The 22,878-nt window shown below is 38.7% G+C and overlaps 1 protein-coding gene across 3 annotated transcripts in view; it reads right to left on the bottom strand.

Moving 5' to 3' along the window:
* The window catches only part of ADGRG7 (adhesion G protein-coupled receptor G7), a 93,486-nt gene that overhangs the window by 30,866 nt on the left and 39,742 nt on the right, over positions 1-22,878 (bottom strand). For all 3 annotated transcript variants that reach the window (XM_012476901.2, XM_064374556.1, XM_064374557.1), the window contains 6 exons: positions 19,815-19,981; positions 18,900-19,055; positions 15,324-15,436; positions 10,810-11,153; positions 9,992-10,088; positions 4,359-4,514 (listed from right to left, as the gene is read on the bottom strand). In XM_012476901.2, coding sequence (XP_012332324.2) covers positions 4,359-4,514; positions 9,992-10,088; positions 10,810-11,153; positions 15,324-15,436; positions 18,900-19,055; positions 19,815-19,981 — 1,033 coding nt within the window. The remainder of the gene's footprint in view (positions 1-4,358; positions 4,515-9,991; positions 10,089-10,809; positions 11,154-15,323; positions 15,437-18,899; positions 19,056-19,814; positions 19,982-22,878) is intronic.

Genomic DNA, 22,878 nt, shown 5'->3' with positions numbered 1-22,878 from the left:
TAAAGCAAGGATTCTGGTATTTGGCATACTTGTAAAAACAAATATATAAGTAACCATTGAACCTTAATTTGATAATAGGTCTAAAAACCCTAAAGACTAACGAAATTCGGTGCGTGTCTTATATGAAGAATATCTGGGCCACATGCAGTGGCTCATGCCTGTAATCCCAGCACTTTGGGAGGCAGAGGCAGGTGGATCACGAGGTCCGGAGTTCGAGAACAGCCTGACCAGCAGGGTGAAACCCTGTCTCTACTAAAAATACAAAAATTAGCCGGACGTGGTGGCACACGCCTGTAATCCCAGCTACTCGGGAGACTGAGGCAGGAGAATCACTTGAACCCAGGAGGTGGAGGTTGCAGTAAGCCAAATTCGAGCAAGACTCAGTCTAAAAAAAATAATAATAATAATAAAAAAAGTAATCATCTCAAAACTAGAAAAATTTAAATTTTGGCATGTTTTCCATTCATATGTTCTTTGCATTTTGTTTTTGAGGTTTCTGTGAGAAATAAAGATAGTTGAAATTTTCACGATATTGAATAGAACATCTTCTGTTCCCAACACTGTTTGGCTTCACTAATTTAGAAGTCAGGAAGCAATAGAAAGTTAGCTGGAGATGAGGAAGTGCTAGAGTCGGTGTTTGTTATGATTCTTGGAGGGAAAAGACTCTTTATTCCAATTTCCAGAGAGAGAGAGAAAACTCACCCAGGAAGGTTAAGAATTCTTTGAACAGGTATTTTGATATTGGACAGTAACATGCATATAATTCTGTAGAAATGCAAATATAATCCAAGTGAGTGGAGAATGTTTTTAATGTTTTGAATGAAGGAAATGTTTCACCTGGTTTGCAGCAATAAGAGAAACTAGTACTGGAAGAATGTATTTTTTTTTTCTGTAAAGGTTTAGAAGAGTGTGAGGTATTCCTTTTTTAATGTATTTAAAAAACACATTTAAAAAGAATGTACGGGGGTCTGTTGCGGGGGAGTGGGAGGGACAGCGAGGGGTGGGGAGTTGGGGAGGGATAGCATGGGGAGAAATGTCAGATATGGGTGAGGGGGAGGGAGGCAGCAAATCACACTGCCATGAATGCACCTATGCAACAACCTTGCATGTTTTTCACATGTACCCCAAAACCTAAAATGCAATAAAAAAAAAAAAGAAAAAAAAATAATAAAAAGGAAAAGCAAAGCAATGTCATGATAATAGGAAATGTTTCAACCATATTTACTATATGCCAGGCACTGTTCTAAGCAAAAAAAAAAGAATGTATTTTTTTTTTTTTTTTTTTTTTTTTTTGTGACGGAGTTTCGCTCTTGTTACCCAGGCTGGAGTGCAATGGCGCGATCTCGGCTCACCGCAACCTCCGCCTCCTGGGTTCAGGCAATTCTCCTGCCTCAGCCTCCTGAGTAGCTGGGATTACAGGCACGCGCCACCGTGCCCAGCTAATTTTTTGTATCTTTAGTAGAGACGGGGTTTCACCATGTTGACCAGGATGGTCTCGATCTCTTGACCTCGTGATCCACCCGCCTCGGCCTCCCAAAGTGCTGGGATTACAGGCGTGAGCCACCGCGACCGGCCAAGAATGTATTTTTTAATGAAGTTTCTTACTTTGTCTTGAATGTTTTAGTTTTATTATTTATTTATTTATTTACTTATTTATTTATTTATTTTGAGACGGAGTTTCGCTCTTGTTACCCAGGCTGGAGTGCAATGGCGCGATCTCGGCTCACCGCAACCTCCGCCTCCTGGGTTCAGGCAATTCTCCTGCCTCAGCCTCCTGAGTAGCTGGGATTACAGGCGTGCGCCACCGTGCCCAGCTAATTTTTGTATTTTTAGTAGAGACGGGGTTTCACCATGTTGACCAGGATGGTCTCGATCTCTTGACCTCGTGATCCACCCGCCTCAGCCTCCCAAAGTGCTGGGATTACAGGCGTGAGCCACCGCGCCCGGCCTAATCACAGTATTATTTAGTGTGGTTTCCATGACAACAAAAATACATATGAAGAAAACTCCTCAGATTACTATTCCAAAATGTCTGAGTTTGGATTGTGATCACTTTGTTCTGGTATTGACGCAATTATATTAGGAAAAAAGTTGACTGGCTGTTTAATTGACATCTAAAATAAATGTTCAAATTGTCTAGTTCTAAAAGTTTACTGAATGCCTAGTGCAGTTAAACACACTCTTGTTTAAGAGCATGTTGCTAAACTTTTTACTGTCATTCCTAAATAATCTGTGTGGCAAAATACATGTCAGCACTTTTCCCTCCATTTTTATCTCCCATTTTTGGGAGTCAACTGTAGCCATAAACTGTATCCTTGTCTGACAGTTTAGCGAAAAATTTCCAGTTAGAGGAGTTTATTGCCAAATTAAATTTGGCTGTTTCCCTCAAACCATACAGATATTAAGGAAGGCGTACTTAGAAGATGTTTGGACTACTTTTAAAACCTGAGCAATGTCATTAATCCATATGTGGACTAGTGATGAATAGATATTTTCATAAGAGCTTAAATGCTGATATTTGGCGGAAGTAGAGAGTAACTTGTATTCTGCCAATTCAAGTATTCTTACCACGGTTGCTTTCCCTATTTGTTCAACAGACTGACAATACTGGAATCTATGAAGTTTGAGCCATTACAACTTTTGTGAGGATGTGTTTCAAACATTTCTGGACAAATCTTATTTTATATTTCTGGAGAATGTAATAATCTTCTAGGTTACCTAAAACCAGTGGTCGCAAGCTGAACGTTCTTGAGAAATTTGGTTTTTATTATGTCATTTGACATTTCAAATCAGTGCTCATATACAGTAATGTATTTCTTGCTTTTTGGAGTATAATTCATATAAATTAATTACTTGAATATTATTTGAGATCATTAACATGCCAGGGCAGTTCCCACTGATTTAGATGGTCAAATAAAATCTCGTTCAGGAGGCTTGAAACATTGTTCTTTGCCATCGTTCAACAAAACCAAGAACTGGCACAGCTTGGTAAGCTGTAGTTTCGGTCTCTGCTAGTTCATATTGCATGGTTATTTTGGACAGTCTTTTGTTAAGCATGGTGCTTGTACTGGTTTAAATAAAATGTTAACATTAAAAGAAAAAAAAAGATATAGTCCCACTAGAGATGGTGGCTTTTACTCATCTGGTCATACTAAGTGGATCTGTCTGTAAGCTCACTATAAGCTCACAGATGGGCTTGCTTATATTAAGTCTACTTACTATATGAGTAAATTCTTACAGAATTGAATCTGAGCTCTTGTCTCATTAGCACTGTATTCCAATCAATTGATGCTGTGGAGATGGTGTCGGGAGGGGTAGAGTATATGTGTTTAATAGTTTCTGCTTTTTGTCTCTCCAGCCGAATGCTCTTGTCGTATATCAGGGATGACAATGAAAATGCTTTTGGGAGCCAGAAAGGTTTTAGAAAGGAGAGCAGCAGTACAGATACAAATTGGTAAATCAGAAAGCACATGCCCCCTGCAGGGAATGTCAGCTTAGAGTAGCCAGATATTCCAATTTTTTCCAGAGAAATTCCAATTTTTAAGTGAACTCCCCAAATTTCTGTATGTTTGGCACTCTAATTTGAAAACATTTAAGGCTAGGCATAGTGGCTCATGCCTGTAATCTTAGCACTTTGGGAGGCCAACTGGGGAGGGTAACTTGAGCCCAGGAGTGTGAGACCAGCCTCTTTGTGATAGAGACTACATGTCTACAAAAAACAGAAAAAGATTATCTGGGCATGGTGGTGTGTGTCTGTAGTTCAAGCTACTCTGGAGGCTGAGGGGAGAGGATCGCTTGAGTCCAGGAAATTGAGGCTGCAGTGAGCTGTGATTGTGCCACTGCACTCCAGCCTAGGTGACAGGGCAAAGACCCTGTCTCAAAAAATAATAATAAAATAAAATAAATAAGAAATTTTCGTGCTATTGTGTAATTCAAGCAATACATGTAAAATATAGCCAATAGGTACTGGATTATATTAATAAAATGAAAATGCAAGTACCAGCATTTCCTCATAACCCTCTCATTTCTTTAATTATTCAAATATGATTTCTTGAATATTTAGGATAAGCTAAGAAAAATTTTTTTTCTTGCAGTCTGGGTTTTGTTTTTAGTTGATCCTCTCTTTGTTGAACCCACGGATGTGGAAACCCGGGATAGTGAGAGTGGACTATACTGATGTGAGAACACGAAAAGATCTACTTTCTCAGTCAACGTGTAAGAGCAAATCTCTCCTGCAAGCCACATAGCCCTGCCGTTGTCTGAGTTTGAAAGCTCCTGGAACTGTAGATGCGTTATGGAGCTATGTTAAGTGCTGGATGAGCCTTGCCTGGCAGCTTCCCATTCATTGGGAATCTTACCTTGTGAGGTTCTGGTTATTCTTCCACAACACTTTGATTGAGATTATAATAAATATAACAACATTACTGATGAGGATAATGGCTACAGGTACGATGAATGACCATAACAATGGACTTTTTATAACATCTGTGCTTTCTGGAATTGCCAGCCAGCAGCTGTGGAGAAAAAAAAATTATTTCAGCAGACTAAGAAAGGTATACATACTGGTTCGTTGTGCTATTAACATTATTGACATTAACTCAACTAAAAGATCTGTTAAAAGTTAGCATCCCTCGGCACTTTATACACTTGAGATGACTTTCAAGAATTCTACCCACTAGAAAAGTGAAATAATATATCATAACTTTAAACTGTCTCCTATTGATGGGCATTTTAAAAATATCAACGTTTAAAAAGAGTTTGAAAAAGTTATTTAACTTCATTGCACCTGTTTTGCTTTTGTTTTGTGGGGTTTTTTTCCTTGGTGGTGGTGTCGTGTTTTTTTTCTTTGGTGGTGGTGTCGTGGTGTTTTTTTCCTTTGGTGGTGGTGTCGTGGTGTTTTTTTTCTTTGGTGGTGGTGTCGTGGTGTTTTTTCCTTTGGTGGTGGTGTCGTGGTGTTTTTTTCTTTGGTGGTGGTGTCGTGTTTTTTTTCTTTGGTGGTGGTGTCGTAGTGTTTTTTTTCTTTGGTGGTGGTGTCGTGGTGTTTTTTTCTTTGGTGGTGGTGTCGTGTTCTTTTTCTTTGGTGGTGGTGTCGTGGTGTTTTTTTCTTTGGTGGTGGTGTCGTGGTGTTTTTTTTCTTTGGTGGTGGTGTCGTGGTGTTTTTTTTCTTTGGTGGTGGTGTCGTGGTGTTTTTTTTCTTTGGTGGTGGTGTCGTGGTGTTTTTTTTCCTTGGTGGTGGTGCGTGGTGTTTTTTTTCTTTGGTGGTGGTGTCGTGGTGTTTTTTTCTTTGGTGGTGGTGTCGTGTTTTTTTCCTTTGGTGGTGGTGTCGTGGTGTTTTTTTCTTTGGTGGTGGTGTCGTGTTTTTTTTCTTTGGTGGTGGTGTCGTGGTGTTTTTTTCTTTGGTGGTGGTGTCGTGGTGTTTTTTTCTTTGGTGGTGGTGTTGTGGTGTTTTTTTCTTTGGTGGTGGTGTCGTGGTGTTTTTTTTCTTTGGTGGTGGTGTCGTGGTGTTTTTTTCCTTTGGTGGTGGTGTCGTGGTGTTTTTTTCTTTGGTGGTGGTGTCGTGTTTTTTTTTTCTTTGGTGGTGGTGTCGTGTTTTTTTCCTTTGGTGGTGGTGTCGTGGTGTTTTTTTTCTTTGGTGGTGGTGTCATGGTGTTTTTTTCTTTGGTGGTGGTGTCGTGGTGTTTTTTTCTTTGGTGGTGGTGTCGTGGTGTTTTTTCCTTTGGTGGTGGTGTCGTGGTGTTTTTTTCTTTGGTGGTGGTGTCGTGTTTTTTTTTTCTTTGGTGGTGGTGTCGTGATTTTTTTCTTTGGTGGTGGTGTCGTGGTGTTTTTTTTCTTTGGTGGTTGTGTCGTGGTGTTTTTTTCTTTGGTGGTGGTGTCGTGGTGTTTTTTTCTTTGGTGGTGGTGTCGTGGTGTTTTTTCCTTTGGTGGTGGTGTCGTGGTGTTTTTTTCTTTGGTGGTGGTGTCGTGTTTTTTTTTTCTTTGGTGGTGGTGTCGTGTTTTTCTTCTTTGGTGGTGGTGTCGTGGTGTTTTTTTTCTTTGGTGGTGGTGTCGTGGTGTTTTTTTCTTTGGTGGTGGTGTCGTGGTGTTTTTTTTCTTTGGTGGTGGTGTCGTGGTGTTTTTTTCTTTGGTGGTGGTGTCGTGGTGTTTTTTCCTTTGGTGGTGGTGTCGTGGTGTTTTTTTCTTTGGTGGTGGTGTCGTGTTTTTTTTTTCTTTGGTGGTGGTGTCGTGTTTTTTTTCTTTGGTGGTGGTGTCGTGGTGTTTTTTTCCTTTGGTGGTGGTGTCGTGGTGTTTTTTTTTCTTTGGTGGTGGTGTTGTAGTGTTTTTTTCTTTGGTGGTGGTGTCGTGGTGTTTTTTTCTTTGGTGGTGGTGTGTTTTTTTTCTTTGGTGGTGGTGTCATGGTGTTTTTTTCTTTGGTGGTGGTGTCGTGGTTTTTTTTTCTTTGGTGGTGGTGTCGTGGTGTTTTTTTCCTTTGGTGGTGGTGTCATGGTGTTTTTCTTTGGTGGTGGTGTCGTGGTGTTTTTTTTCTTTGGTGGTGGTGTCGTGGTGTTTTTTTCTTTGGTGGTGGTGTCGTTTTTTTTTCTTTGGTGGTGGTGTCGTGGTGTTTTTTTCTTTGGTGGTGGTGTCGTGGTGTTTTTTTCTTTGGTGGTGGTGTCGTGTTTGTTTTCTTTGGTGGTGGTGTCGTGTTTGTTTTCTTTGGTGGTGGTGTCGTGGTGTTTTTTTCTTTGGTGGTGGTGTCGTGGTGTTTTTTTCTTTGGTGGTGGTGTCGTTTTTTTTTCTTTGGTGGTGGTGTCGTGGTGTTTTTTTCTTTGGTGGTGGTGTCGTGGTGTTTTTTTCTTTGGTGGTGGTGTCGTGTTTGTTTTCTTTGGTGGTGGTGTCGTGTTTGTTTTCTTTGGTGGTGGTGTCGTGGTGTTTTTTTCTTTGGTGGTGGTGTCGTGGTGTTTTTTTTCTTTGGTGGTGGTGTCGTAGTGTTTTTTTCTTTGGTGGTGGTGTCGTGGTGTTTTTTTCTCTCCTCAGGTGAGAATAATAGTAACCACCTACTGACTGGCATTTTTCAAAGATTAATTAATTCATTTAATAAATATTCACACAGTACATACTATGTGCTAGATACCGTTTTAGTCACCAATGTATCAGCAGTGAACAAAACAAAAATCCCTTCTTTAGTGAGGCTACAGTCTAGTACAGAGAAATAGATAAAGTAAATAAAATACATAATACGTCAGATGGTGACAAATGCCACGGAGAAAAAGTAAATCAGGTCATGAGAGTAGAAATTACTGTGTGTACGTGTGGAGGGGAGGGGTGTTTCATTTTAAATAGAGTGCTCAGGGAAAGCCTCATGGAAAAAGAGCTGTATTTGAGCAAAGACCTGAAGTCGAAGATGGGGAAAGTTGTTCCATGCAAAAATCACAGCAAGTGCAAAGGCCCTGAGGTGACAGCTTAAGAAATAACAAAGAGTCTAGTGTGGCTCAACCACAGTAAGTGGATAAGGTTAGTGGAAAGATACAAATTGTGTAGGAGCTTTGTGGGTGATTGCTTGTATCCTAAGCAAGATGGAGAGACATGACATGATCTGTCTTGAGTTTAAAAGCATTAGTCCAGGTACAGTAATGAGAAAACAGTATAAGCAAAAGAAGCAAATATTAGGTTGGTGCAAAAATAATGGCAGAAACTACAATCACTTTTGCAGCAACCAAATAGCTAGGAGTCTATTGCAATAATATGGGACCAGCAGAGGGCATGTTAAGAAATAGTCTGATTCCTGATATATTTAAAAGTAAAGCAAAGGAATTTATTGATGGGTTGGATGTGGTATGCAGCGAAATTAAGGATGACTCCAAAATCTGAGCGCCTAGAGAGGTGGAATTACTGTTAACTGGGAAGAAGATGAGATGAACAGGTTTGGGAGGGAAGCTGAGGAGATGTCTATTAAACAGTGAAGTGGAGGTGTCAGGTAGGCTGTTGGGTATTACAATGATGTGAGAAGCTATGGCACATATTTGGCATTCAATTAATTTTATTTTTTTTCCCTTGGAGGTAAAACACCATTATTATACATTCCAAAGAATTTCTAAATTTTTTTGCATGGGAATAGTGTTAATTTAAATTGTTAGAAATCATACTTCTAATCTGAATGACCTAGGAGGATACTGAAATGATGTTCAAATCTCTATAATGAATTTAAAAATGAAAAGGCATTCTTGCCTCTAACAGAAGAATAATAAGTCCATCCATCAATAAAACAGTGCCAAGTTTATCTTCAGGATGATGGAGGTTGATCTGATAAATGCTATGGACTTGACGTCTGGAGCGCATCATAATTGGATGTAGATGAAGTGTTTAACTCTTTGGTAAGTTTGCCATGGAACACGGAGAAAGACAGCTTCACCATAAAAGCAATACCTGAAAAATTTCCTCCCAATTATAATTTCCCATGGTAACTTCAACCCTTCGGGAATGTCTCAAATGGCCTATGTGGTAGTGGTACAAAGAACTGGGGGTAGAGAATTAAAGAGAAATGTGACCTGCCCTACATTCACCCTGTAATTGGGTCTATGCAGAGACAGCAGTACCTCAAGTAAGTGGGTCAGGGGTTTCAGGATGATTGGCAGAACTGGGAGCAACGGGGGAGTGCACAGGCTCTTCAGAAGCAATTGCTAGGAGGATAACACAGGAAAACCAAATAATCCCTCCTGGTTCTCAATACATCCTGAAGAAATGTGGCCCTTGATGGCATGTGTGTAGGGTGGAAGCAGAGAGAGAAAGTCCAGAAGGAGGCAGATGCTGATGTCGCCCATCCTTTCCTCTCTCCCCAGCTTCTCTTATTATCAGTTGCCTCGTATCTTCCCCAACAACTAATGCTGTAATCAGGAAACGAGCTGCCCTTAATTATTTATAGCTCAGTGTGAATGAATGTAAGTCGGTTGGCTTCTTTTTCCTGAAGACTTTTAAAGGAGTGAGTCTAGCCCTGTGCCTGGGTTAACACCAATTAATATTGCACTTGAAGTGAATTACCTCCCCCATGAGATATTTGCATCTTGGGTATCTCTAATTAGATATTTCTAATTGTGGGGTTCAAATTTTAAAACCTAAAAAGATATTTAATCATAATTAAACAGAGAGAAAGTAGTGTCTGGGACCACGAAACAAGGCCAGGCAGTCAGCTCCGCAGCCTACAGCTGGGCACCATCAGTCCTGGGAAAGAGGTGAGTTCCCCGACACCACAGCCTCCCCTTGGACTCCTTGCCCATTTCCAGAAGTTTTGCTTTCATTTGTGTTGGTCTGGAACTTCAGGTGGAATTTGGAAATAAGAATAGTTCGATTTGTAAAATGAGAAGGGAAGATAAATTGAAGAGCAGTTACCGTTTGGTAGCAGAAATGTGTATAAACAGTTGAGTCTCGGTTCAGTTCCACTTTCTTTTTGCCCCCACCCATAAAAAGCAAATGCCAAACAGTCAGACGCTTCTGTTACAACAGTTAATTATTCACACTGGAGTCACAGTAAGAATTTGTTATATATGATGAATCATCATGAAATATTCATCATAATCATATCAACAAAGAATTGGTTTATATGAGTGAGATGTATAGAGCATCCTCTTCACGTCACTGAATGTTTTACACTGATTGATCCCTTGCAGTAACCCCAGAATAGGAATTACATTATTGTGATTCCCATTTTCAAAGAGTGTTCCTAAGGATCATACCTATTATGTCATGATTTTCAGATTTAATGAAAGAAGACAAATTTGACATAAGTCCACATTTATAAATTTAGAAATTGATTACTTGCTTTACAAAAGGACTTATCATGAGAGATTTTCAAGTCATCATTTTTAAAATATAATGTGTTCTTTGAGAATTTGAAATGTCTACCACTAAACATGACAATTATACAGTGAAATGCAAATTATAGTGACACTTGGAGTCAATATCACTGAACAGTTACACTCTTAGTTCAAACAATTGGACATTTAAAAAAATATAAACTCACATTTCCTCTTGCCGGTATTCTAATTCCCATTGTGGATTCTTTGCATTCTGAGAATAAACAACTCCCACTGTTATAGCCACTACTATAGCTGGGGCTCCTATGTGATAAAGAGAGGCATGGAATTAATAATTTATCCAGACTTGGATTAATTATAAAAGGCCATACATGAATTATACATCTGACCCTCTTCAGGACATATGTTGTTTTCACTATGGACATAATACAAAGTGATCCTACATATGCAGGTCGACAGTGGACATGATTTTTCTCCAAGTGTTCTCCTTTCCCTTTGAGTGATGGCTCTACAGATCAATCCTATTTCCAGTTTCTTTGTAACTCTTACCGCTATTTTCACTTTTAGTGGCATAGTTTCTCTGTCACTTGAAGAAATTTAAATTTAGATATCCCTAAAACAAGTCTTCCATTGCTAGAACCCAATACATTTTTCAAATATTTATGCTTAAGGAGTCACTCTGATTGTCTTTCTTGAAATATTTCCTTTAAAGTAGCTGGAAGTTAATTATTTGTGGCCTAAATCTTAAATCAAATTAATAAAAAGAGATATTTAAGGAAATTAACAATTTCAAGTTAGTTACGTTGGTTTATGATGTATCTCGTATTCTTGCCTTGGTCACATCTGCCTCCTTCACCGGAGTATAAGCTACTAGATAGAAAGTATTCTTAGCAATCACTATATTTTCTGTCTCCTCTTAATTACGTCAAGGCCTTGGACTATTAGACCTTCAATAAGTGTTTGCTTAAATTAAATGATTTCCACAAAATTAAATTCCTGAGAAAGGGGAGATACAAACACCTACCCCATCCAATTAATGAGATGAAAAGAATGAAATGCCGAGGAAGAGGCTTCATGGTCCTTATTAGAAGGAAATAGAGCTGTGCAGCGCTGAGTGCATTCCAGGTAAATGTCACTAACAGGAAATAGTGCAGTAAGGCGGCAATCGCAGTGCACGTGGGATTCGGGGTGTTAATGGTGTCTGTCTTGGGTATGACATTATTGTTAAAGTCCATATTTTCGATGTCACCGCTTGTCTTCAAGTTCTTATTGGAGTTTTCAATTCCAAACACAAAGAGGAGGTTGAAAATCAACATTGATATGCACAGACTGACCAACACCCAGGTTACTGAGGTTTTTCTGACTTTCCTGAAAACAAATAAATATAAAAAATTAAATGAAACAAAACAGCTGCACAAAACAAACGTTAGTGAAATTTCTAGGGAACAAAGACTATTACTGCCCAATGTAGGTTCAGTTCATGGCCCAGTGGGGACAGCTGGTAAATCCATCTTCTCAATTACATCAGAAAATTATACTCTCCTCTTATAATTTCCACAAAGTCATGAGTTAAAGGAAACAGGTCGATGTATCTTTTCTTGAAACTGTGTTCTAATCAAAAGTGACAGCTAACCTCCAAAGACGGCTCCCAGTGAACCTACTTCCTGGTAGGTACGCCCTGTGTAGTTCCTTCGCAGAGGCCTGGCCTGTACCTTGATTTAACTGATAGGATGCAACAAAAGGCCTGGCAGCCAAGGCCAACTTATCCTTTAGACACAATAGTCCTTAGTGTTTGCAACCCATAGTAATGTTTTGACTTCTTTTAGACGTAGAATAAAAAAGAGGATTCTTCTCAAAGAATATTAATATATGCATCTTTGTACCAATTGAATCATAAAATATTATTTTTAATCTTTCATTAATAAAATGAAAGGTTCCACAGAGGCATAAGTGCCTGGGGACCATAAAAGTCACAACGTGGCCCTCCTGGTGAGACACTCAAGTATAAAGGGGTCCCGGGAGAACCTCCAGCTGACCTGCACACTGGGAGAACCGGGTGGAGCTGTGGGAAGTTCATGCCCTTTGCAGCGGGGAAGAGCCTGGCCTCTCCTCTTCCAGGGTGAGAACCCAGGATTCATCTGTGTTGGGGTGAGGGGCGGGGAGCCTACTAGCAGAACTCGCACTTTGCTGAGAGTTCCTGTTTCCCTTTTTTTTTCCTTTTCATCCAATAAACCCTGTCCTTCTCACCCTTCAAAGTGTCTGCGAGCCTAATATTTCATGGTCATATGACAAGAACCCAGCTTTTAGCTGAACTACAACAGTGATATAGGAGAAAGTCCTACAACACTGGCAGCTTTTCCTTTTGTGCTCCTGGGAGTTCTGAGTCACCATGTAAAAAGCCCAGCCACCTTGCTGAAAAAACTGCATGCAAGTTCTCTGAGACTGTATGGAGAGGCAGAAAGATCCAGCTGCCCCAGCATCTGAGGTGAACCTCCAGATGACTCTGGCCCAGCCGCCATCTGACTGCAAGACTCCAGCAAGACCAGTGGAAAAATCTCCCAGCTGAGCCCAGACAAGCCACAAAATCATTAGAAATAATAACTGTTCCTATCCACTGAGTTTTGGGGCAGTTTTTTATAGAGCACTAGGTAATAAGTTCTACTCTAGATTTGCAAGCTTATATGAAGGCCATCTGTAGAAGACGCCCTATATGGATTTTTAAAAATTTTGTAATAGAAAATTCTGCACATTAGTAGACGAACTTATGTTTAAATGTAGAGAAAAAGTCTCTTGAGTTTTTCAATGTAATTTACCTTTAAAACTCAGAATACCATTTCAACTTACCATATTTTCAATTTACAATCAGTTTATTGGAACATAATCCTATCACAAATCAAGAAACTTCCTGAATGCTGTCACTTTCACACCATCTTAAAGCTGAAAAATTATAAGTTGAACTATGGTCAATAGGAGACTGTCTGTATTCTATGCATTATTATTACATGGGAACCTGCCCACGAACAAAGAAAATTTTATAGATCAGGATTTTAAAATCAATAAAATTTTGTCTTCATTTTTGTTTTGTTTTTTCTCTTTTTAAAAAGTTTTTTTGAGATGTGATCTTGCTGCATTGCCCAGGCTGTTCTCAAACTCCTGAGCTCAAACAATCCTCCTGCCTTGGCCTCCCCAAGTGCTGGAATTACAGGTGTGAGCCTGCAGGTCTGGCTTTTATTTTTCTTTTTGTTTCCTGATGAATTTTAGTGGCATCTATGGTTGCATAATTGTGCTAGAAAGCAAACTGATAAAGGAGGAAAAAAATCTGATGACAAATGAAAGGAGTGAGGTTTGAACAAAGAAACTGGTTATGCAGCAGCTATGACTCATCCCTATGGGACCAAATAATTGTCAGTACAACTGTGATGATGGTAGAAATAGAAAGAATGAGATAATATAAGAGGCATTTAATTTTACATGACAAACATGTTGTTACATGGCATGTAATTTTCCTTCAAGGCACTTACCACAATATGTAACTATATATTCATCTGTGTATATATTTTTATAATGTCTGCCTTCTCCCCCCAACAATGTATATTTCTTTTTTTAAAATTGCATTTTAGGTTTTGGGGTACATGTGAAGAACATGCAAGATTGTTGCATAGGTACACACGTGGCAGTGTGATTTGCTGCCTTCCTCCCCTTCACCTATATCTGGCATTTCTCCCCATGCTATCTCTCCCCAACTCCCCACCCTCCGCTGTCCCTCCCCTATTTCCCTCTGACAGACCCCAGTGTGTGATGCTCCCCTCCCTGTGTCCATGTGTTCTCATTGTTCAACACCCGCCTATGAGTGAGAACATGCAGTGTTTGATTTTGTGTTCTTGTGTCAGTTTGCTGAGAATGATGGTTTCCAGGTTCATCCATGTCCCTACAAAGGACACGAACTCATCGTTTTTGATGGCTGCATAATATTACATGAGGTATATGTGCCACACTTTCCCTGTCCAGTCTATCATCATTGGGCATTTGGGCATCCAGGTCCAAGGAATGTTTTTACTGGGGACTCATCATCGATCGACAATGTATATTTCATGAGAGATAGGAGATTGTTCATAGTTTTGTATTCAGCTCCTTACATCATAAGCATTCACTATAAAATTTTTAAATGAATGGCAAGAGACTCATTTAATGTGAAAAGGGGAAGAAAAGGAATCAAAAATAATTCTGAGTCTTTGGAGAAATGAGAATCAAAAACAATTCTGGTTCTTTGGAGAAATGAGGCAGAGAAAGTGAAAGGTGATCATCTTGCTGTGATTGAAACAAGGAAGTGATTAAAGACTGAGACACGATAAAACAACGTGAAGGGGCGCCCTCTGGCGACATTGGGAAGTACGCTTTTTACAAAAAATTATAGCAAAGAAATATAGAAAGAATGATATACTAGAAAATCACCATTTTTCAACTACTAATGTAATAATTTGTTCCAATAAGGATCAGTAATGGATAACAAGATAATTGAGTAAAAGATTTTTGGGAAGCAGGATATCATGCAGTCTCAAAGCGGCACCCCACAAGTCACCTATTATTTACGTAGGGAAAAAATGAACCTTTAAAATGTGGAAATCTGGCAGATATCACTTTAAACAAAGAATTAAACTTACAGTCAACAATAATGGGATAAACTGATGTGCCTTCTTGTGTCACTCTAAAAAAAATTCCGCGATTGCAGTATTCCCACCAAAAATAATTAACCTGCATCTCATCATGAGGAAAATTTCAGACAAATCTTCATTGTGGAACATTTTTCAAAATATCTGGCCCGGATTCTTGAAAAAAATTCAGTGTCATGAAAGACCAAATAAACATGAAATGTGAAGTTGACAGAGGAAACACACGGTAAATAAGTAAATTAATAAATGAACGAGCTTCTAAAAGACGCAGGCGGTTAAAAAAAATGTAGCATGGGACAAAAAATAACGAATGGGACATAAAATTGGACCTTGAATGAAGGGGTCGAGGTGGAGAGAGGTATTTGTTTATAGATCATTATTTAAGATTAGACTTTATTTTAACTATGGGATTCAAAACCTTTCACCATTTGAAAACTTTAAATGTTTTTGAAAAATGGTTCACCATTTGAAAGCTTGATATATTTTTAAAATTATTTTTATAAAAACTGCTGTCTAGCAATGTCTCTTCCCTTTATGAATACAAACTGATAGGCACGGTTCTATTCAACACTAAGGAATTATAGCATTAATGAGCTGCAGGACCACATTAATTTTCCATGACAAACTTGTAAATAAGTGGTATACAATTCTCTTTCAAGGCACTTGGGCAATTTGTAATTACATATTTATTTGTGTGTATTTCTTAGCCTTTCCAGGCCTGAGTGTCCTCCACTGTAAGATAAATACATTGAACTGAATATCAGTTCCCCTCTAGCTCAAAGACACTGTAACTCTGATGAGTATTCTCAGAGTAAATTATACCAGAATAGCAACTTCCCTTCTGAAAAGAGCCTGCTTCTGGTCTTACCTGGTAACAACCTGAAATATAATTGTGAGAGCCAGACCAGTAATAGACAGTGCACATCCAACATTGGATAATACGTCAAGTGATTTGGGATATTGATAATCCTTTTTGAAAGTCTGAAAAACAAGTTAAGACCCACATTTTTAAATAACCATCCCTGAAATATCAACAAAAGTCAACATCACAGAGTTACATGGGTCAAAATAACCAGATAGTCACCAGATGTATTTTCTTTTGTAAAGCTGTTGATATATTTAAAAGTGAAATACATCAACCCCTTATCACTGAGCAGTTTACCTGAAGTACAGGCTTGAGAATAATTATCTATCTAATGCAGTTAGGGAAAAATATACAGTCATGCCTTGGTATTTGCAGGGGGATTGGTTTCAGGACAACTTGCAGATGCCAAAAGCCACGCATATTCAAGTGCTGCAGCTGGTCCTGTGGAACCTGCAGATGGGAAAAGCTGGCCTCCATATACCAGTTTTACACTCTGAAAATACTGTGTTATTTTCCATCTACATTTCCTTGTGGATGCAGAAGCTGCCCAGATGGAGGGCAGACATTTTTTACTGAAAAAAAATCCACATATTAAGTGGACCCATAGAGTTCCAACCCATGTTGTTTACATGTCAACTATTTACACTTTTCCTTGATGTCTGAAATCAAAGTTGTTTGAATGAGATCTAAACTGTCAAAAGTTGCCTCACTTATTCATGACATTACTTTTATGTGTAACGGGACTCTAAGTTGATGCACTAAAAATAAAGTTGCAGAAATATTTTCATAGATATGGAAAGATGCTCATACCCTGTTAATTTTTTAAAGGAAGCCTTATTTTTGTGTAATAGATCTATATAGTTCTCAACGTGTTTGGGTACATATGTATACGAAAATATATACCATGTGAGTATGTACTCTTAGAAATCTGGTGAGGTAGTAATAGTGGTCGCAGGGTGGGTTGGATATGTATAATTCATTTTGCTTATCTGTACTTTCTGATTTTTTAAACTGTTAAAATTAGAAAAGCAATGTATAATTATTTGTAAAATCCGAAAGGAATATAGAAGCATAATATACTGCCAGCTACCCCACACCATATCTACCTCTTGAGAGCCTATCATTTTTCCAGAGGTGATCTTTTCTTACATGCTTAAAAATACTATCTATGTCTCTCTAAGGTGCAAAGGTCATTCAATATGAGGAAAGAATAGTCTTCTCAACAAATGGAACTGGGACAATTGGAGAGTCACATGCAAAAGAATGAAGTTAGACCCCTACTTCCCACCATACCTGAAAATTTACTTAAAATGGACCATAGACCTAAGTAGATCTAAGTGGAAGTGCTAAAACTATAAAACTTTCAGACGTAGAGAAGTTGAAGCCCTCATATATTACTGGGGGGACTGTCAAATAGTTCAGTCACTATGGAAAACATGAAGGCAGTTTCCCAAAAGGTTAAACACGGAGTTAGAGTTACCATGCTACACAGCAATTCCACCCCTAGCTATATACCAAAGAAAATTAAAAACATATGCACACACACTGTACATGAATGTTCACATTAGAATTGTTCACAATACCCCAAAATTGAAAACAACTCAAACGTTCATCAATAGATGAATGGATAAACAAAACATGGCATATTCATACAGTGAAACATGCAACACCACTGATGAACCTTTAAAGCAATTACGCTAAGTGAAAGCAGCTAATCACAAAGGACCACTTATTGCATAATTCTGTTAATATGAAATGTCCAAAATAGGCATATCTATAGAGACAGAAAATAAATTTTGGTTGCTAGAGCTAGGGTCAGAAGCAGTGAGGAATGACTGCTAAGGTTGATGGGGGTTTCCTTTTGGGGTGGCAATTATGTTTTAAACATAGCTTGTGGGGAACACTGCAAAATTCTGTGAATATACTAAATTACTGAATTATACAGTGTAAATGGGTGAATCTTACAGTATATGACTTATAAATCAATAAATATGTTTAAAAATTTAAAAATACTATCTATGTCTCTTACACGAACATGCAGGGGTTCGTTAATATAATAGCATTACGCTCAAATTGCCAGTTTACTTTTCCACAAACATTTTTCCATATCAGTGTATTTTTGTTTATTATATACTTTTATGCTTTATGCTATGACTGTGTATTGCTTTAATAGAAATAAAAACAAAATACACATTTAAAAATAATAAAACAAAAATTTTACATTATTTCTTGGGTGTAGTGTACTAATAGATGCAAAAAAAATAAGATTCATAGGTCTTCAGATTTTAAAAATAATCCCTTCACTCAGAGCCAATTTGTTCTTACTTTACATGCCATTTTCATCAGCCACTTACAAAAATACATATTGCAAACCAAAACTAATTACAAATGTAGTATGTAGGGATTGAGGCAGTCAGATACTAGTGAGAAGAAATAGCTAAAGCCTGTCCTCAAAAAAGGGAAAATATAACTATAATAAAGTAATCCGTGGCATTTGACATGTATAACAGCCTGAGCTTTACATAGTTATTCAATGATTCTATGACTTTAAGATATTAAAAAATTAAACTTTTCTTCTATATCTCCTGATTGATAAAGCAGATCTCTCTGTAATACAAGTTAGAAAAGAATCCAACTCAATTAAAATAATAGAGCTTTTAACATTAAAATGAGAAAACTACAGTTATCTCAAAAAGTTTTAAAAAGCAAGGTTCTGTGCTTTGATAATGCAAGCTATACCAGTATGTTCTACCAATCTCCACTGGCTTCCTAAATATGGCTACGTTATAGCTACTGGGGAATGAAAACATCTGCTTCTCCTTGGGCGATTCATAGCATTAATAGTCCCTTACTAAGGAGAACACTATCCCATAACTGCCCATTCCATTGCGTATAAAAAACATTCCATCAAGCATATAAACTAACATTTTTGTTTCACTGGAATAATAGAAATCATACAGAAGCCCTTCTTCTTGCAAGAGGTCAGCATAAGATCTTTGCGCAGCTGCACACCAGAGCTAAGTATTATCAGTTACTTGCACAGCATAGCTTTAGAGGTAAGAATTAAGGAATACATGGAGAAACTAGGGGACCAATTGAAGGAATTAAAGAGCTTTTTCTTTTATGTCTTCTAGCAAACACTTAGTAACTTGAGCAATTTCAATGGGAAAAGCTTTGGGTAACTGATTTAAACTATTCACATATAGGTAAGTATGTATTGAACCTGTCTCTGACACACAGCTATACAGCTTTACCCCTGGCTATAACTGTATGCTTCAGAACATGTGAGTTAGTTGAATGGAGTTCATCAGCTTTTCCTTTGCACATGGGCTCCCTTCCCAGGAACAAATACATAATGTTGACCTCTCCACCCTAAGACACGTAACAAAAAGTTCTATTCTGCTTGCCTTTACCAGCACTTCACTTTTTAGTCCTACTATTTTATTTCCTGTTTTTCTATTTAATCTGAGCTGAGAATCTATGTAAATTAAATCCCAAAGTTATTTCCAAGGAGCACATACTAGAATTGTGTATGAGGAAGATTCTCGCCTGGAAAGAGATTACTAAGTACATTCTTACCATTAATACAGCAAAATTAGTAGTATGGTTGCAGTGGCAGTGCAGAAATCTATCAGTGCCCATTTCTTTGTGACAGCCGTATGTGTCCCAGTCCTTTGTTGCAAAATTCCAATAGACACAGGCATAGGAATTGAGTTGAAATTCATCTCGGTTGTACTGTGAATTGATAAGACAATTACAATCACTATTTCTAAATGCTTAATTGGGCTAAAATCAAGTAGTATAAGACAGTCGTCTAAGAAATGAATTAAATATATACTAAGCATTAGCACATCCATTATAGATTAAAGAGGGGAAAAAAAGACATAAAATGTAAATTAGTTAACTTTGCGTTTAGTTAGTTTGACAAAAGATATGGTTGGGAGAAAATGGATACATCAAAGAATCTTTTAAAGAGTTTTGCTGTAGATTTCTTTTACTGGAAATATCCCTGCTTTTGGTATTCAAGAGTGGTCTGGGCTGGGCGCGGTGGCTCAAGCCTGTAATCCCAGCACTTTGGGAGGCCGAGGCGGGTGGATCACGAGGTCAAGAGATCGAGACCATCCCGGTCAACATGGTGAAACCCCATCTCTACTAAAAAAAAATACAAAATATTAGCTGGGCGTGGTGGTGCGTGCCTGTAATCCCAGCTACTCAGGAGGCTGAGGCAGGAGGATTGCCTGAACCCAGGAGGCGGAGGTTGCGGTGAGCCGAGATCGCGCCATTGCACTCCAGCCTGGGTAACAAGAGCAAAACTCCGTCTCAAAAAAAAAAAAAAAGAGTGGTCTGAATTTTTATTATTTCTGTTCATGGAAAACCCCCCATTCCTCCTAATCTCTTCTTCCCCTGTATTACTCTATTCAGTCTAGCTGCCACCATCAGAAAGACAGAAAGCATGAGGACAATTTTTTCTTGCATCTGAAATGAAAAACTCACCTTTGGACTAAAGGCCATTTCAACAGAAGCACTCTGATCTTGCTCATTTCCATCAGTTTTGCTTGAGATAATTTTTTGACTAAAACTTGATTTAGCTATAAAAGTTTTTGATTGGAAAAGCTTGTCATTTTGATACACTACAAAGCCACATGCCTTGGAGTTTCCCCCTATAGGGAGAAAAAGATGTTAAAATCAATACGTGAACTGTAGGGTAAACAAAACACAAGATCTCATGTTATTGTAGAAGTGCATGGCTGCTTAATATCTGAGTAAAGTACAGTAAAAATGGTTTACTGGTTGAAACTTTACTTAATTGCAATATGTAATTAACACATATAACCTATGGTGGGCCATTCCACCCGTATTAATTTTTGTTTCGGAGCTTCAGTTTCCTTACCTTCTACATAGGAACCAGAATTTCTGCCTAATCCACCTCAAAAAGGTATTGCAAGGATCTCACGTATAAAGTAAACATCTTGCTTTATACATGAGCGACGGAGAAAGTGAACACCACGTGTGGTAGCCCCAGCCCATGTTGCCTCTCCCATTGATAAGATATGAGACAGGAAACAGCAAAGCTGGGACCCCAGGATGGCTGAACCCAGAGAAGCAGCCCTTGAGGTCAGTCTCCTGTTCAAAGGGGACCAGTGATGTTAAGTCACGGAGCAAGGAGTTCAAGTCACTTTTTCTGTGGAGTTTTTGATGTAGGCACTCTTCACCATCTCTTGAACTATTGTTCCCTGCTGTCATGACAATCATGGGCTTTTCCCAAGGCTAACAGGCTACCGTGAAACATCTTCTAGACGATGGAAAAAGTAATCAGCTGTTCATCAAAGATCCTGAAAGACCTTTGCTGCTGCAGAGGGTTTTGTCCCTGCCCATTGGTGGCAGCAGTAAAAGAGAACCAGGACTGCCCCTAACGCTTTATACAACTCTTGGCATATTTAAAACAGCTGAAGCATCAACAGTTTACATTTTAACTGAATTAATTTCCTAAACTCTGTTGTCTTTCACAAGTGATAAAAGGAAAACGCTGTGGTGTGAAACCAAAGTACTTGGTCATGTGATTTGAGAGGGAGACATGCAAGACCCCACAGCCCCCAAATTGTCCTCCTCTGCAGCTGGTGCTGGAGCCTCCACCTGGAGAGAAAGGGATGGGTTGCTGACTTCTGTTCACGCCACATGGACATCACACCAAATTGTTTCTCCTGTACACTAAATGAAAAGTTAACCCTAAAAATGCAGCGAGGTTTCTTTTTATTCTTTCTTTAAAAATAAAAGAATGAGATGAGGCATAGTGGCTCATGGCTATAATCCCAACACTTTAAGAGGTTGAAGCAGGAGGATTACTTGAGCCCAGGAGTTTGAGACCAGCCTGAGCAACATAGCAAGATTCTGTCTCTACCAAAACTTTTTTAAATTAAAAAAAAAAAACAAACTAGCAGGTCACACCTATAGTCCCACCTACTTAGGAGGCTGAGGCTGGAGGATTGCTTCATCTTGGGAGGTTAAGGCTGCAGTGATTTGTGATCATGCTGCTGCATGTCATCCTGGGCAACAGAGTGAGACCTTGTCTCAAAATAAAAAATAGGCTGGGTGCATGGCTCATGTCCATGATCCCAGTACTTTGGGAGGCTGTAGCGGGAGGATTGCTTGAGCCCAGGAGTTCGAGACCAGCCCAAGGTAGGAGACCCCATCTCTACAAAAAAACTGAAAAAAAAAAATGGCCAGTAATGGTGGCACGTGTCTGTAATCCTAGCTACTCAGGAGGATGAGAAGAGAGGATTGCTTGAGGCTGGGAGGTCAAGGCTGCAGTGACCTGTGATCGTACCACTGCACTCCAGCCTGGGTGACAGAGTGAGACCCAGTCTCTAAAATAAAATAAAATAATAAAATCAAAATCAAAAAATTACATGCTTGATGTAAAATTCAAATCCATAGAAGATTTTTTTTTTTTTTGAGATGGAGTTTCACTCTTGTTGCCCAGGCTGAAGTTCAATGCCGCGATCTCAGCTCACTGCAACCTCCACGTCCTGGGTTCAAGTGATTCTCCTGCTTCAGCCTCCCTAGTAGCTGGGATTATAGGTGCCCACCAGCATGTCCAGCTAATTTTTTGTATGGAAGGGGTTTCATCATGTTGGCCAAGCTGGTTTTGAACTTCTGACCTCAGGTGATCCACCCACCTCAGTCTCCCAAAGTTCTGGGATTACAGGCATGAGCCACAGCGCCCAGCCAGAAGATTTTTTTTTAATTAGAGTGTTGCTCACCCCCTCTTCATTTCTACAGTAACTTGATCATTTATTAGAAAATTATTATTTTTATAGATACTCAGATCATTAGAAGAAATTACATCTACTACTATCTTGAAATGTTTTTTTAAAATCTCCATATTTTTAGATATACCTCCTTGATGTTTCTTTATTTATATTCTCTCACTCATTTTTTCCTCGATCAAATTTGTCGGAAGCTTGTTTCATCTTTTCATGGAATTGATTTTTCATTTCTCATGCTTCCTTAGCCAATGCTTACATACTTTTAACAACTTATTTTATTTTATAATAAATTTTTAAAGGATATACATTTTCTTTTAAATCCCTCTTTGTCCACGTCCCATAGGTGGATGTGATGTTTTCATTCCCATTAATTTTCAAATAATTTGTAATCTGCAGTTTAACTTTCTCTCTAATAATGATGTTTAAGAGGCCGGGCGCGGTGGCTCACGCCTGTAATCCCAGCACTTTGGGAGGCCGAGACAGGTGGATCATGAGGTGAAGAGATCAAGACCATCGTGGCCAACATGATGAAACCCTGTCTCTACTAAAAATACAAAAAATTAGCTGGACGTGGTGGCACATGCCTGTAATCCCAGCTAGTTGGGAGGTTGAGATGGGAGAATTGCTTGAACCCAGGAGGCAGAGGTTGCAGTGAGCCGAGAATGCGCCATTGCACTCCAGCCTGGGCAACAAGAGCAAAACTCTGTCTCAAAAAATAAATAAATAAGTAAAATAATGATGTTTAAAATTTTTCTAATTGGATAGAATTTTAGCTCTTCTTTTAAAGTACA

This window comes from Aotus nancymaae, unplaced genomic scaffold, assembly GCF_030222135.1.
Source record: "Aotus nancymaae isolate 86718 unplaced genomic scaffold, 86718_ANA_hifiasm-v0.15.2.pri h1tg000011l, whole genome shotgun sequence".
Taxonomy (NCBI): domain Eukaryota; kingdom Metazoa; phylum Chordata; class Mammalia; order Primates; family Aotidae; genus Aotus; species Aotus nancymaae.
The sequence above is the reverse complement of the archived record's forward strand: the minus strand, read 5'-3'. Positions and strand labels throughout refer to the sequence as shown.